The sequence below is a fragment of the Amblyomma mixtum genome, chromosome 2 (genome assembly GCF_055824585.1).
Source record: "Amblyomma mixtum isolate Tamu chromosome 2, ASM5582458v1, whole genome shotgun sequence".
NCBI lineage: Eukaryota > Metazoa > Arthropoda > Arachnida > Ixodida > Ixodidae > Amblyomma > Amblyomma mixtum.
Window position 1 is genome coordinate 176,425,395 of NC_143013.1, and position 16,921 is coordinate 176,442,315.

The 16,921-nt window shown below is 44.4% G+C and overlaps 2 protein-coding genes across 2 annotated transcripts in view; both read right to left on the reverse strand.

The window, feature by feature from the left end:
* Positions 1-5,278: 5,278 nt before the first annotated feature.
* On the reverse strand, positions 5,279-11,386 carry LOC149361722 (fatty acid synthase-like). The gene is made up of 3 exons (XM_089568136.1): positions 10,578-11,386; positions 5,525-5,679; positions 5,279-5,313 (listed from the first exon to the last, which is right to left on the reverse strand). The coding sequence occupies exons 1-3, from the start codon at positions 11,384-11,386 to the stop codon at positions 5,279-5,281; spliced, it is 999 nt and encodes a 332-aa protein (XP_089424262.1).
* A 2,263-nt stretch (positions 11,387-13,649) lies between these two features.
* LOC149361723 (fatty acid synthase-like) overlaps positions 13,650-16,921 on the reverse strand; it is a 50,941-nt gene continuing 47,669 nt past the window's right edge. Inside the window, exons 14-15 of the mRNA XM_089568137.1 lie at positions 15,100-15,354; positions 13,650-13,681 (exon numbers count right to left, since the gene is read on the reverse strand). Of these exons, the coding sequence (XP_089424263.1) occupies positions 13,650-13,681; positions 15,100-15,354 (287 nt within the window). The remainder of the gene's footprint in view (positions 13,682-15,099; positions 15,355-16,921) is intronic.

The following is a 16,921-nucleotide window of genomic DNA, read 5'->3' on the forward strand; positions in this document are numbered from 1 at the left end:
GATGCAACTTTTTTCTTAAAAATGTAGATACGCTGAAGACAGCTAACCGCAGCTGTGCCCCACACTAGATGGCAGTAGTTTAAATAGGAGTAGAAAAGTGAATTATAGAGGAGTAACTTTACTGTTCTTGGAATGACGTATCTGAGCCGACTTATGACTCCGGTTATTTGAGCCAGTTTCGTGACAATATGGTCCGTGTGGTGTTCCCAAGACATGCTGGAAGAAAAAGCTACTCCAAGGCATTTAAATTGTTCAACTATGTCTATACGTCGCGAGTTTAGTTTAATCTCGATGGGGGAAGGCAGTACTTTGTTTTTAGGACGAAATATGACAGCTTTTGTTTTCTTCTCATTTATACGCATGTATCTGGATTCGGACCACTTTTGTAATTCACTCAAGGTGTCATTGCATTCCCGAACAAGGAGATCAAGATCATTTCCAGTAAAAAAGATGCTAGTGTCGTCAGCGTAGATAATAAATTTAGCTGCGGAGTTAATGTTGGAGATATCATTTAGGTACATATTAAAAAGTAATGGTCCCAATATACTACCCTGGGGAACGCCAGAAGTAACAAGTTTTAGTTCAGATGTCACATTGTCTATGCTTACAGCCTGTTTTCTATGCGAAAGATATGATTTCAGGATCATTTGAGCCAGTCCACGAATACCACAACGCTCCAAGTTTTTCAGGAGTACACTGTGGTTTACTAAATCGAATGCCTTCGAGAAGTCCACGAAGACACCAATAATAAAGGCCTTATTTTCAAACTGTGTTAGTATATATTCCTTTTGTTCGAGTAGTGCTAACTCGGCAGATTTATTTTTACAAACCCCAAATTGATTAGGCGACAAAAGGTCATGTTTATCAATTAAATCAGACAACCGTGTATAGAGAACTTTTTCAAAAGCTTTCGAGAAGATTGGGAGTATCGATAGTGGTCTATAATTTCCTAAATCATTGCGGTCTCCTTTCTTATACAAAACCGTTACTTTGGCTATTTGAATTTTTTTAGGAAATGTGCCCGTAGTAAAGCATAAGTTAAATATATCTGCAAGAACAGGGGCAATAACTCTTATGACATGCTTGACAGGCCTCACTTGAATGCCGTCAATGTCACAGCTATGGCTGTTATTTAGGCTTTGTACGACTGATATAACCTCCTCCGTCGTAACTGGGTTCAGAAATATTGTGTCCCTATTGTAAGAGCTAAAATAGGTGTTGAAATCACTTGTCGGGGTGTTATGGGCAAGGGTGGTAAAAAAGTTGTTGAACGCATCTGCCAACTCTCTGCCGGATACATCTTTATTATCAAGCTTTAAAGTCCGCGGGGCAGCCTGTGGTTGCTCACGCCTCAGTAAGAAATTCAACCTTGACCACAACAGATCGTGGCGACCATTTTTAATTTCAAGAAATGTCGCGAAGTATTCCGCACGAGAGAGACGTAGCTTTTTTGTTAATCTATTTCTGTATTTCTTAAAAATGCTTAGGTCATCTGTTGAACGTGTGTTCAAAAAGATTTTGTACAGTTTGTCTTTCGTTTTAATTTCTTGGCGCAACTCAGAAAATATCCAAGGTTTGCGATTTTTGAGCTTTATTGCACGCACTTTTAGCGGGAAAGAGGAATGGTAGAGCTGTTTAAATACTCGGAGAAACTCATCGTAAGCCTCATTTGCGTCACTGGTAACGTCAATACTATCCCACTCAACTTGTTCCAGTGAGCTGTGAAATGAATTGAGGGTAGCATTGGTTATACTTTGGTACTTCGCTTTCTCCTGTCGGTACTTTACCAGTCTAGTCTTATTTATGCATGCAAACACTGGAAGGTGGTCACTGATCGCACATGATATTACGCCCGACTCAACTATCGGTTGGGAAGTGTTCGTAATCAGCAGATCAAGAAGTGACTCACTTTCATGTGTTAACCTTGTTGGATCGTTAATAAGATTAATAAATCCGTTCGAGGCCAAGACTGCGTTAAAGTCTCTAGTAGAGGAGTTATCCTTCAACATATCGATATTAAAATCACCTCCAGCTATTAGAGTGTATTTGTTATCTGTTATAAACGAAAGAAAACAGTCGTAAAATTCCAAAAACCTAACCATATTTCCCTTCGGTGGACGATAGCAAACCGAAAACACGAACCTGCCAGTACAGGCTGATAGCACTTCAAAATCTTCATTAATAAGGCTGTACGAGTCCAACTTGTCGCATTCAATTTCATCTGACACCAGTAAAGCCACTCCACTCCCCCCCCCCCCCCCCCCCCCCCGGAGGCCGGAGCGGTTCAAGTAATAAGTTTTGTAATTGGTCATCCTGAAAACGTCGGAATCATCTGTGCTCCAAGTCTCACTGAGCATGATCAAAGAAAAAGCAAATGAAAATTCGCGAAAGAACTCCTCTAAACACAATATCTTGTTTTTTACAGAGCGTGCGTTCAGGTAAATAGCGTTAAGCGTTGTCAGCGCAACACACGAAGCAGTGCGGTTCAAGTCACTCGGCAGATAATACATCTGCTGCATGTCGATTATGTTTCAAGAAGAAACTCGAAAGATACCATGCTGAGTGCTATAGCCGATCCAAATCGCTCTTTCCCTTCACATGAATGGCACTCATTCCCTCACTTCGCCTAACGAAAACCTTTCCATTGACATACTAAGTGAACTTATAGCCTTTTTCTTTGGCACAGACATTAGTTGCCTGAAGCAGTTCTCCATTTCGGCGTGTTAAATTTTCTTGCATGAAAATGGGCGGGTCGCTATCTTTTAGGTTCTTATTCTTCAACCAGTTTTCTCTTGTAGCTTGCTTCGCAAAACGCACAATGATGCCTGGCGTCTTATCACGTTTAGCGGGAAGTCGATGAACAGTTGCTATCTTCGATTCCATCAAGCGAGGCACTCGAAGTTTATCAGCCACGTTATTTAATATGACTGTTAGATCCTCATCCAGCGCTTCTTGCATGCCATGCAGTTCCAAGTTCAGCTGCCTGCTTCGGAATTCAAGATCGTGTATCTTTTTTTCAAACTGAGCTTGTGCGGCCTGATTTAAGTCATCCTTTTTCTCAAGCTCCAATATCCTCTTTTTTAGGTCCATGATATCAGCCTCTTGATGGCCGACCTTTTGCTCAAATTCATCAAACTTCGAATATATGAAGCTAAGAGACTCCTCCATGCTTTCAATTTTTTCTGCCAGGGGCATCAGCCGTTCTAACTTTTGGTTAATTGAGAAGAGCGCAAGTCAATAAAATACATCTGTGCAAATTAAAGTTTGTGGCTTGTGTTGTTCTCTACAGCCATGGTTCCAATCAGAAATGTTGTCACCTTGCTCGATTTTCTTGTACGGTACTATAGAAGGAGCAAATTGCATTGCACAAATCATGTGTACTTCCGCACGCTCCTGTGTGCGTCGTTGGGGGCCATCCTGTAGCAGCTGCGCACTCACCAATGTCTTCCAGGACAAGTTGTATAAAGAAAGGCGCCACATATTTTATGATGCTGGCATAGGTCTCCCATCAATTAAATCTCATTTCTGAACACTTTCCCATGATGCAATTTTTTGCCTCTTTTCTGAAGCGGTTTTTCTTTCCCACTTTTTAAAGTGGTGTTCCTTGAAACCTTCAAACTTTTCGACTGCTGCAGTATTTGGTGCTGTTTAACACTTTCCCATTGCTTTGTTACGAATTGTAACACTCGTTTGATGCGAGCCTTTTTGGCCTTCAGTTCTAGAAGAGGACATTTATGCGTGGTTTAAAACGATGTTATCTCTTGAGCAAGTCGTCGACTGTTGTCCTTTCTAATGGTTTCCAGGTTATCATTTTTCTGATTACGTTCTCTGTCTATATGAGTCACGTCAAGTGATTTATGATGTGTAGAGATATACGGGTATATTTTTGTGCCGAAATGAGCCAAATAGAGACACCGAAATTTAGTGCAGTTCGACTGCAATTGTAAATTCGGCCGTAGATGTGTGCTCGGAAAAATTCAGAAAGGTAAACGGACTGAATAACTAGCGTTTTAAAGCATATCTGTGAACAGCTACCATTGGATCGCTGCGGATAACAAAATTTCGTGGCTTTCTCAGTGTTCTTCACGGTGGATACTGCTCATTTCGAAAAAAACTCTTAAATGTTCGGCTTAGTCGAATGCACAGTTGGGTTTGCGCCTGTGTGTCATCTTCTAGGAGGAGTAGTCTAAGCGCGCTGTCAGTTCAGAAAATGCACCATGACCAACAGACTGTCATTCTGCCAGATGCTACATTACACGTCGTTTCGACTAGATGCGAGATGCTGCTGAAAAGCAATATAAATCATTAAACATATTTTTCTCCACGGCACGTACTTACCACGTGAGGTATCAGATGGTAGATCTGCTGTAGCACCTGTAACGTTAGCTGAATTCAGTGTAGCGTAGTACACACTGCATAGATCGATGCTGTCAGTGCCAAGGTAGGGCAGGGGCGATTCGTACCACCGGAGTCCGGAGAGGTCGCCTTGCGTTCCAACACTTAGGAAGGCGAACTGCGTTACTGTTCTTTGCCCTGCAGCTACAAGAGATGTGGGGCACAGAAAAAGAGTAGCCACTGTTGGTGTTGTCGTAGGCTAGCCGCAAGTACGATTTTTTTACACATTGCTGAGTCCAGTGGGGGCACCACAAAACGTGAATGTTATCCCTGTTCTTTACTCTCTTTTATCTAAAATTTTGATTGTTTAGTTCGTTGCGGCTCGTAAGCGGCTCGTTCTGCAACAAAAGACTTATTTCTTACGAACACCGAGTTCAAAGGAGAATATTTTCTGCAGTCGCTGAATTCTAACTCGTTACATTGAAAAGAACGTCCGCAGTTTCATGAATTCTCTGTTAACTGGCTGCAAATGGTCTGTTGTGTGTTCTGCCCTCAGATATGTAGTTTGACGCCATCGCACTTTCGTTGCCAATAAAGTTTTAAATTGCGGGGATATAAGGTACAGAGGAGAGACATGATCTGAGAGGGGCGGTGGAATGAAGGGCTTCCGTTTAATGTAGAGTACTTAGGACTATTTAACAGCACTCGACCGCTTTTTTTAGTTTTGCATGCAGCCATGTTAAGCCGGGGTCTTCCATTTCATCAGCCGAGTGCCCTAAAGACTCAGCCAGAGCGGCTGGATTTCTCCGGGAATATGATCTGCAGCGTTCATAATTGTATCGCGCCGTGCGCTCAAGCTTATACGTGAAGGCGATGAGAAATGCAGGAACTCTGCAAAATGTCCATGTACGTCGCAACGATCTGAATCGCCCGCCTCATACAGTCAGTACCAGCCTTTTGCACTGTCTGCAACAAACTCTGGGCACGTGTCAACACATGGTTTTTATGATATTTCGCCTATTCTTGTGCTAATAAAGAGAACAGTGCAGTTGCAATAGTTTCTTTCCGATTAGACCATGGTAATCATCCAATGCAATACATTGTAATTTAAAATGACCCCCGGTTTTAATTAGGTTCACGATCATATTGTAGTTAAAAATAGTTTCATTTCTACGCGCCGCGTACTTACGTGGTAGTGTGGTAGCAAGCCTAAAGGACCCCCACTCTCCATCGCGGTAGACATTCATGACCAGGTCTTTATCCAGTACGTCCGAAAAGTCCGGGTTGCTTGGGTTTAAGTCAATTGTCTGCAGTGCTTGCTTCAAGCTCGCATTGAATATGCACCTGCAAAGAAGCAGAGCCAAGTAAGAAGAAAATTTGGATTGTATTTAGCGGGAAAGCAGTTTTTTAACATATATGATGTGAGTATAATTCCCACAGAGCAGTTTATAAAACATTATAGAACATTTTTGCCGAGAGGAAGGCTTAAGCATAAGTAAAATAAAAAATTCGCTGTGGCTTAGCTTGGTTAAGCCCGGTAATTGCGAAACCAATATCCGTACCTACGCCATGGTTCAGCTGGTAGTGTAGCTGGTGGTGGTGTTTGTGGTTAGACTTGTCGCGATGCATCTGTTATACAATCCAATCCAATCCAATGTAATTCAATCCAATGTAATCTAATGTAATCTAATCTGTTCTAATCCAATCCATTCCAGTCCAGTACAATCCAGTCCAGTCCGGCCGCCGTTCATGTGAACCGCCATCGCACACGGACGGAGCGAGATCGCGAAGCAATGTTAAGCCGCTGGTGGTTGGCACAGCTACTGTTTTCTAGCGGCGTGAGTCGAGCCTAATCTCGTCAGCGTAACGCCACAATCGCGCTCCTAGCGGGGATCGCAGGAGTTCGGCGCCGGTGGGGGCACCGCCGCGGCTTGCGACGGCGCGAGTCGGTCGCCGTTCTCTTCGGCGTGACGTCACAAAACCTGTTACGCTCCTAGCGGAGAGCGCCGGAGTTAGGCGCCGGTGGTGGCACCGCCGCGGCTTGCGACGGCGCGAGTCGGTCGCCCTTCTCTTCGGCGTGATGTCACACATGACGTCACACAGAGGTCAACTAAAGGTCAATGGTGGCACCGCCGCGCCACGGCAAAGGCTGAAAGTGCAAGTAGTAAAGCTTTCGTTTTAAAAGAAAATTCAGGTCCTTCATGTCAGTATCTAGGCCACCTTTACCGCGGTGATGAATATTGCAGCCGTCGCATAAGTTGGTGCTCCACGTTTCATGACCCCGTGTATTTGTTTGGTCGCTTTGTGTCGAGCTCATGAAAAACGAATGGTGAGCTAGGATCTCAGTTCTTACACACCAAATGTCTCACGACGATTTTATTTTCCTCGAACCATTGTGTTAAGTTCGCTGAACTTTCTGTGGTGTCATCCAGCCCCCAGCACAGTGCATGGAACCGCGGACGCACGATGCGACGCATGTCGGTGGCTGCTCTATTGTTGCTGGCGGCATCGTTGCCAGAACGCTCGTTCTGTCTCCGGTTTGCCTCCCCACCACAGATACTTTATAGCGCGCAGCGTTCTACAGTGCACTGTTTCAATGTCAGCAGTCGGTGTGTTTGTGGCCAGCGAATCCTTTTTTTACCTTCTCGCGTCCCTGCGGATCACTGTGAGGATGCAGGTGTACGGTGGCCGATCGGTACGCGATGCGGCGCCTATGGGTCTGTGAGCGTCCGATGCTCGGAGGGGGCCAATGGTTTGGCTTTGGTTGCCACTGCACGTTGGACCCCTCAGCGACAGCTTTCCTTTTTTTGTTGTATAAGGAGCCTTCGGTGATTGTTCCCGTGGCATACGTGCGTCTCGTATGCACGTGTGCGGGAGGGGAAACGAAGAGGAAGGCGGAGGTTCGGAACACGGCGAGCTCAGTGCTTTTTGTGTGCGTGCTCGGAACCTCTCCTTTCCTACGTATTTGATTGGCTAACGGATGCTTTGTTGTCCTTTCTATGGGCGTCGATTGGGGAGAAGTGCCGCCTGTTTTATTATTGGTTGCTGTCCCCGCCAAGGGCGGAGACAGAAGGCTTAAAACGGAACGCTCCCGGTGAAGTGGGGCTGATTTCGTGTAATCAACGGTTCAGTCATGTTCTATTGACCCGTAAGCCACGGGCACGGTGTACAAAATAGGTACATTTTGTGAATCTTTGTACGGAGCCGGCTCCCTTGTGTGTATATGTATTCATTATGTATTCTTACGTTCCGTTCGTACACAATAAATTTCTCTTTGTGTAAATACTTTTCTCCTTTCTTGTTTCTTCTCGTTTATTCATGTGCTAATAAATAGTTAACCTTCTTGTCCCGCGACCGAGTAATGTGATTGTTTGCGAGTCCGAACCATCTATTCATCATCATAAAGTGTTTCCTCACATCTCCACCTGAAGGGGAAACTCAACTAAGAAATAAAAAAAATAGAACAAAAATAAAATAAATAAACAAAAAGAAAATTGAGGACATTCATATAGGCCACCTTTACCGCGGTGATGAATATTGCAGCCGTCGCAGAAGTTAGTGCTCCACGTTTCATGACCCCTTGCTTTTGTTTGGTCGCTTTGTGTCGAGTTCATGAAAAACGAATGGTGAGCTGGGATTTATGAGTATCTCAGTTCGTACACACCAAACGTCTCACGATGATTTTATTTTCCTCGAACCCTTGGGTCCTAATTTTCCTTCGATGCGAAACACTCCGTGTTAGCTCCTTCGATGGGGCGTTCAATTGCTGACTACGAGGTCGCAAGTTGAATTCCAACAGCAAAAGACACTTCAACGCAAGAGAAATATTATGGTTCACGCTTGCTATGTCACTGCACTCTCAAAAAAGGGCGTCATTGCACCCTCAAAAACCCCACGTGCTCGAAGCACTTCCCAGCGGAGACTATCAATGTCTTTGCTTTCCCTTCGACTTTTTTGCTCAGCGAAAAACAGCCGTGTTCAGGCTTTCCCTATGAGGACACCATCACGCCGCCCCTTCTGTGGACAGTCTGATAACAGGCGAAGCAATGACGCGAAGGAAACAGAATATGAGTTAATGCATAACGCTCTATTCAAAAACCAACCTAAGTATTACTGAACGAAAGATCCCTTTGTTGCGCTATACTTAAGAGGAAAACTCTATGCAAGCGCAGGATTAAAAAACTATCCGAGCGACGTTGACATGCTTTGAACAAATGGGGGGTGAAGCACCTTTCAGCAAGGTCAGAACACAGGCGTCCACAAAGGTTCACCACAATGTGCTCCGTAAAATAAACAACATAAAAACAATACAAAAATAGCCAGGTTTTAACTTCGCTTAAACAGATGCGGGACGTGCGAAAGCGTGGTGGAGTAAAGGTGACGCCGCAAGCGACACCTTAGAAATGAAAGGGCGCAAATCTCAAAGCTGAGAACAACTTTGTAACGGGTGGCCAAGGCCAAATTTTCGGCGATTAGCCCGGTCAAATTTGGAGGTCGCCATACTCTAGGGTACGGTCACTTGTGATGGGACATCGAACTTCGCCCAGATTGGCCAAGGTAGAATTTGGGGGTAGCCTGGGTCAACTTTTGGAATCGCCTGCGCAAAATTTGGAGGCCGCCATCTTGTACATCATGCCCAATTGTGGTAGGACATCGATTTTGGTTCAAATCGGCCATGGCCAACTTTTGGGGGTGGTCCGTGCAAAATTTGTAGGTTGCCATAGTGCCGGGCGCGCTAATTTATAGTTGGACATCGATTTGGGACCAAATCGTCTAAGGTAAAAAATTTTGGGGGTGGCCCGGGCCAATTCTTGCCGCTTGGCGTCACAGTAGCTATCGCAAGGTTGCTATAGAATGGTCCATTCTTCTGATATATACCTATATATTTATTTAAACTGTTTCCATTGACCGCATCAAACACGCGTTTCGACTGCTAAAAAAAAAACCAATGGGTAACACTTGTGAGAATTGCAAAAACTATAATAGGAAAAGAATGCAAGAGTGCCGTAGGAAAATGACGTTCTTAAGTGGTTTCCCGGTGAAAAATACGCGTGTTCCGATTTCTTGCCGATGTGTGAGCTGGAGAGGTCGCTTTGACTGGAAGCTTCCCGATACGACATGTATTGTGGCATGATGTAGGCAAATTTTGTCGGAAAAAGCTCGCCTTTGCCTTCAGTATTGGCTTGTTTAATGCCAATAATAATGTTTAAGGGGCCACTCTGACAATCTAAAGTGCGCGAGGCGAAAGCCTTTCCACGCAACTTTGGCCGCATGGCCGTTGGCGCTCACGAGGCGGCTATGGGGCGACTTAGGTTGGCTATCATGACTAATTAGTCATGATCCACGAGTAATCCGTCCTCACTAACGAGTCATCACTGGATAATGACTAACTAGTCATGACTGTTTATCGACTAACTAGTCATGATTGGCTAATAACTAACTAGTAATGACTAATTAGTTTATGTCTGGTTAATAACTAGTTAGTCATGACTTATTATTTTGTGCCCAACTACTCATGATTGGTTATTGACTAAGTAGTCATGACGATCAACCAGTCATCACTAATCAATCATGACTAACGAGTAATGATTGGTTAATGACTAACCATTAGTGACTAACTACTCATGATTGGTTAATGACTGACTAGTCTTTACTGGGTAACAGCTAACTAGTCATAGCTAACCAGTCGAGACTAAACAATCACTTGTCATGACTGGTTAATGACAGAGGTAGTCATGACTTGTAACTGGTTAATGACTAACTAGTCATGACTAACTATGACTTTTCAGATGTAATGGTCGGACGAACAGTCATGGCCGCGAGTACGAGCGCTTAAACGCTTTCGCCTTAACTCTTTCTTAATTTCTCAGGGGATCTTGAACCATGATGAGACTTGAAAAATTTTAGAAATTTTGCTCTCCCTCACACTGACGGCCTCCAGTTCCATAATATATCTATGCTCCTTAAAACCAGATATTACAATGCAAGCTAGCCGTCCTTGACTGGCAATTAGTCGGAAACGTTATGTCCACCTTACACGCGTACACAGTACAGCGTTACTTTCCAAAGGAATCTGCATCAAGGCACCCAAGTGCAGCCCGCATCTCGACCACCATCTGTTGGCGCAGCGGTGCTCGGCGCCACGTCTTCCCTCTGACCTCGGTTTAAAAATTTGCATACAGTGTATAAGAAAGCTCTGCACCTGAATAAGCACCGAAGAACAACCTGATCTTAATGCGTACCTTATGCGACTCTCGTCTGTCTCCCGACGCAGGCAGTTTGTCAAACCAACCACGCCGCTGGTGCAGCTATCCTCGGCGACCAGCCAAATCTTTTGTTCACTCGGTGCATCTTCATAGCCTCGGGATTTGACTTTGAGTGTCTCAATCCAGTCATACTTGGCGTTGTTTACCAAAATAATTTCCTGCTTGGCCGCTCGAGCGTCATTTCTTGTTTTCCTGAGAAGGAGTAGGGCCGCCAGGTGATTAGACTTGTGGCCTACTAGCCTGAAGCCATGGGACAGGAAGATGGACTCCACCTCGTCGACAGGATAGACTGAGAGCTTCATGTCTCCCACAGCTGAGAGAAACGTCTCGGCTGGAGTCAAGCGTGTACGATGGGCCACAAGTACAAATGCCTTGTTCTTGCATAGTGTACACAGTTGTTCGAGGAAGAACTCAAAGCCATCTTCTTCAGTAATGGGCAGCCATATTATAACCAAATCAGCTTTCGGCAACTCGCTCTTAGAGGAAGAGGTTAGGTTCCATGTGATTATTCTTTCCTCTACAGGAACTTCATCTGAGGCGAGTTTTTCCGGAGACGGGTGAGCCACTGTGTAGTCAGTGCTGAGCAGAATATTTGATAGAGGAAGAAGTTCCAACACAGTGCGCGCCAGTAGGCAGAAACTTTCTGCTGTTGCTACTTCGACAACACGAAGCTTCTTTACACTCGTATTCTCAACCACAACGTCAAGAAGGTGTCTCAGAGGGTCTTCGTCAAAGAGCGCTGTATTGAGGCGATCCTTTTGGATGTCATGCTTGCAGGCAGCCATGGCTGATTGGACAGTTGAGGCTAAGGATGAATTATTGGCCTGGTTTTGAAGAGAGGTGAGGAGTCGTAAGAGACCATGGTTCTCGACCGCGCTGTCAGTGTATCGAAGGAAAACTTCCTCAGGAGGTTTGCAGATGTCAATCAATCCTTCAAGCATTCCTGTCTTTTTCCAGCCGCTCAGTTCAAGCACTCGACGAGCCACACTGCTACAAACCTCCACATATTCCCGAATGCAGACTTCTCTTTCCTGCTTAGCAGACTCGCTGTCAATATACGGAACAAATCTGTACTCGCTGAGTAATGGTGTTTGCTCAGAAGTCCGTCGCGGGGCGATGCTGAGCTTCACGCCCTCTATAACAACGCCTCCAGCATCGCTTTTGATGGCCCCTTTCTCGCAGACAACACCTATGCCTGCACAGAAAACAATGAACATTTCAAATAAATTGGAGCAATGAAGTGCCGTGGCTACTTGACTCTGAGTCACGAAGCTTATCACTGCAACATATTTTCGCCACATTCATCCTGAAATGGAAAAAGTGCTGATGCATCACAAAAAATAATGGCCGCTCATCGTCATTATTTAATCCGCATTTTAAAAGCTGATAGCTCCAGTATTTGGACTATATGCATTTCATCTCACTCCTATTTGTTTCCTTTACTTAAAGCAATAGCACTTTAAAAAATTACGGATGTGCTTAAGATTACTTACGTGCTGTGAATGCGAAATTATTCTTTATCATTTTTATTTTGATTTTTGACTTCTTTTGTAATGCCGCACCTACTCATTAGCATGAAGTGGTAAGCCAACGCATATGGTGGATTCATCTTTGTTCGGCAAGGGGCAACTATGTTTTGTTACCTGTGGGTTGCGTGCTCGCCTTGTAGTCTGAAAGTTCTGCATTCAGTTGCAGGCACCTTCTGAAGAAAGTTTAGTTTTCTTTGGTACCAGTGTGATGCCAACTGAGATTTTTCCTGGCCACTTTTGCGGTCAACGTGGACAGCACCGGGTTTCATGGCCGATGAGCCATATAATCCGTTCGCATTAATTAATTCCTAGTGTGTGCACAAGTTGGCTGCACAATTATGCGATTGCCGTGAGACTCCCAAGGCCTTACCGGGAGAAGCCAAGCAAAGAAGTACAGAGCCAATGCACCGATTGTAGCATATTATGTTTGATGCTTCTGGCATGCTTGCTCCTAGAAGGTTTTGTCAATCCAAAGCCAGGCTTCCAAGCATACGCTTCGTACCTTCTTACACGCTGCCCAGGTGCAGCCAGTATTTGGTCAAGAATAAAAATCAACTCTTCCAAGTCTGCACGAAGGCAGTCAGTAGGCGCGGATGCCTTCTGCCGCACCCCGGTGATATGAATAAATTTCCGCGGTTTTCAGAGATCTTCCTTCTCCTCAGAATGTGTCCCAGCTTTCATCGAAAGTGCCCGGAACCACGAATTCGCCTTCCAGGTCCAGGCGAATGAAATCGGATGCTAATCGCTCGAGAGCTACGAGTTAATGGGGCGCTGATCACTCTTATGATTGGAGAAACTATCTGGAGGGAAATTAATCAAGCCAATTTACAGCACTGCCATTTGGACACCATTCGACCGGCAACAGTGTTCGCTAGGGGTCTGTGCTTGATTCCTAGTACCGCCTGTCCGGAGAATCGATGTAAATCTGCAATCGAAGTGCCCTTCATGCAAACATCGATGCAGTGAAAAATGTAAGTACTTGCAGCTTTTCAATTTTTACCCTGTTAAGCCTTTTATTGGTGCCACTGATTCAGACCCCAAGAAATTGATTTTTTTCCCTCTATTTCGGCGGTGGAAAACTGTGTAGTACAAGCCTTCGTAAGACGCACTCTGAGGAAGTGAACTCCAGAATGTGTATGCCTGTTTAATTATTAATTTTCTTTGTTCGAGTTGGTTGATTTCTAATAAGAAACGTTCTTGCGCGAAGAAGGCAGGGCCCAGTGAAGAAACACATACAACTTGTCACATTCGACACATACGGCATGTGTACGTGTAGCATGTATTTCCTCGTCGTGGCCTGTCTTCGCGCAAGTCCGTACCTTAATCCTGTTTAGGCGGCTGTCTGAGTACCTTGAACGCTCACCTGTGTTTTGACTCTGCTCCACGGAATGTCTGTGTAGAAAGGGGTCTATATGACAGGCCTTGATTCCAACAGGCAGCCTCAATTTTCTCTCAGGATTGTAAATGATACTGCACTGCAGCATTGCGTCCATGAAGGTCACCCAGTTGCCTTCCCACTTCAGCTTGCCGCATGGCTCTGGAAGGCAACACCTGACAGATGAGCGTCCGCTGGCTTACAAGCGAATAAATGCAAAAGCGCTCGCTGCAATGGTAGCGCCGGGCCTAGCATGGCTTTGACCTTCTTTTCGTTCGCTGACCAGACACTTGCCAAGCAATGTTGTTGTTGGTGTTTAATTAAAACCAAATTATCAATATCAGTTTAAAACTAACGTTACATTAAATTAAGCTCCTCATAAGAGCAAGGGACAAGCTGGGCTGGGCAGCTTATATCAGAATTTTATTCGGATATCTGAGCGTACTTTTCGACAAAACTTGTAATATCCTCATTTACAGTAACACTTTTGCATTTTTTCAGCAATACATCCAAAAACAAGTTCTGAGAACGATTTTTTAATACATCTTTCTTCACTGGTTATTACTGAGTGTAATTTGTATGTATCATGTTTTCTGCGGGTCCCTGACCGAAATCTGGAATTCGTCAGTATAAATATTCGGCTGAATTAAATAGTTGCTTCATAGAAATGATTGACTGAAATAGAATCTAGTCCAAAAACTACGAAATTCGCAGATTTCGAATAAATGCTATGCCCAAGATTGTTTTCATTCAGCGTTTTATTACAAAAGAATGATACAAAACATTGCCTGGGCGTGCTTGCCGAAAACAGGAAAGCTACTCTCAGCACTTTAATACTTTGTCCAAAACAAAATAGCTGTGCAAGTTGTACTGTACATTGTCGCGACACCCGTAGCAGGTTTTTAACTAAACCAAAGTGTGTGAAAAATGGTAGATCACTATGTAAGAGCTGACCCAGTCGGAACGGCCATATTCAGTAAATGAGCATTGTGTCGCCGTCGTGTTTTATCCTCGCCTAAAATGCCCGTGGTAACGGTCCTCTGTTTTATTTGAAATGTCTGAGCAGCCAGCACGGATATATGAATGAAATATAATTGACTCTGCAGTCCACTGCAGCCTTAATTTCAGAGGGCAGGGAGGCAGTGTAGGATTCTGCTGATATATCACTTGTTCGGCCGATGTACCACTGCGAACTCTGGTGATATTTTTCCTTGGCATGGATGCATTTGCACAGCTGTTGCATCAATATTCACTCTCTAAGTTTTCCAGAAAAAAAAAAAACAACAACTCCGAGCTAGATAAAGATAACTGCAGTCAAATTCACACACTAGTCGAATGTAGTGCTGCCTAACAAAGCGTGTCAGACCATTGCTTAATCGTATTGTAATCAGCGAAGATATTCCCACTTTATAACGCCGACTAAAGGAGTTGTGATTCAAACATTTTGCATGCGCTGCAAATTTCTATTGCTTGGGCCTTTAACAGGGGCTCATGCACATGTAAACATTCGATAGGTTGGGGCAACCAAAAGGAAATAAAAATAATACACATGCAAACAGAGAGAAAGGGTGTATGAGTGGATATGAAAACCCACGGTGCATGTCGGCCTTGATGATGCCCTGGAAGGAGCTGCCGTACTCATAGCCGCGCAGCCGGAGCTCCTTGTAGACGTCCTCGGCTTCTAGCTCGTAGGCCAGCTCATCCTTGCTGGTGTTACGGAGCTCTATGCCAAAATGTTCCAGGTTGGTCTTGGCTTCACGAATTCGGCCACTCGACACCAGCATGCCGCCCTCAGATATCTCAAACTCGCCAGTAGTTCGCAGCAAGCTCACGTGGAAGCGCACAGGACCTGCACATATGCTTCTGCGTTAGGAATATAAATTATTGTTTCAATGGTTCTCTGCCGGCGAGCCATCACAAACTGCTTTGCCGTGTCACCAGTATAGAGAATGAAATCTACCTTAAGATCTGCACACGACTTCTGCTGACAAGACTTGTGTACATTGAGGTTATTCTAAGCCTCCTTCTCGGATGCTGTAGATTTAGTGGATGCATAGAGAATTTTTAAATTTGTTTGCTTCCCGAATCCCACACTTAAGGCTCTTTTAACACAGGCTTCGCTGAGAACAAGTTTAAAAGTATGATGTAAAAGCACACTGAACAATCTATTTTGCAAGGATTTCTCCCTGTCATCCGCCGTGAGCCAAACCAGCAGCAATAAATATCGCAGATACAATGTGAAGGCAGACCTGGAAGGGATGTAAAAATCAGACACTTTTTAATTTTGCTTTTACGTCACGTTTCATGAGGACTAATGCCGCTGTCGAAAACCAATCTAATTTTCATCAGGCACTGCATAAGCAGGGCTTTGCTAATCATCTTTAAATATATTATAGGACGGACTGCATAGTTAATTTGTTAACGAACTGCCACTGCATTATCACTAAGGTTCGTCTGCAGCAATAAGAACGGTTTACGGCTGTGACGTTTTCATTTTAGGATTTGGAAGTTGTTCAGGCAAACTTTTGATTCATAATCACCTATAAGTTTTGAAGTACTCCAAGGTTTATAAACACATGTTATGTTTTCTGGGGCATAAATGATTCACGGCGCTTGGGGCAGTCCCCTGTCTTTTGCAGCACCCAAGAATTTCATGGAAATGCTTTATGGTTTATTGCGGTTTCAACGTCCCAACTCCCCTGAGGCGATCAAGGACGCTGTAGTGGAAGGAAACTGAATGATTTCTGCCACCTGGGGTTCTTTAACGCGCCCTTACATCGCACAGAACATGAGCATTTACCATTTCGCCTGCATCGGATGCGAGCGCTTCGGCCGGGATAAAACTCACATATTTTGGATTAGCAGCCGAGTACTATAACTACTAAGCCAGCACGGCGGCTAAAAATGACCGTATTTGCAGACGTAATTTTGCGAATGACATTAAAGAAAAGGTCGGAGGTGTCAGTGTAACCTAGTTTGTAACTGATCCCGCAGTAATGCCGTATCTATCGGAACCTTCTGTGAGCACCAGATTTGATAATGAAGGAGTTTTATGGTATCGAATTGAACGCCTCAAAACTGCAGATGTAGTATGGGAGTTGCCGTAAAAGTGGGACGCGCAGCTATTTTAACCACCAGGTATGTTTCAAAGCGCATTGACATTGCAAAGCACTCGCGTGTTTGACATTTCTTGTACACCGAAATGTGTGCCACGCGAGGCCTGGATGTGGTCCGGTGCCTTTAGCCTCACCGGCCGAACAGCGTAGCTACAAAGCCACCGCTGTGCATTGAAGAATAGAGCCAATGGTAGTAGGCCGCGTTCAAAAAATCATGTATTATGCACACGTGTCAGTTATGTATTACACAACACTTTCCTAACGAACTCGTACTTAACATAATATGATTTGTTTTTAGAA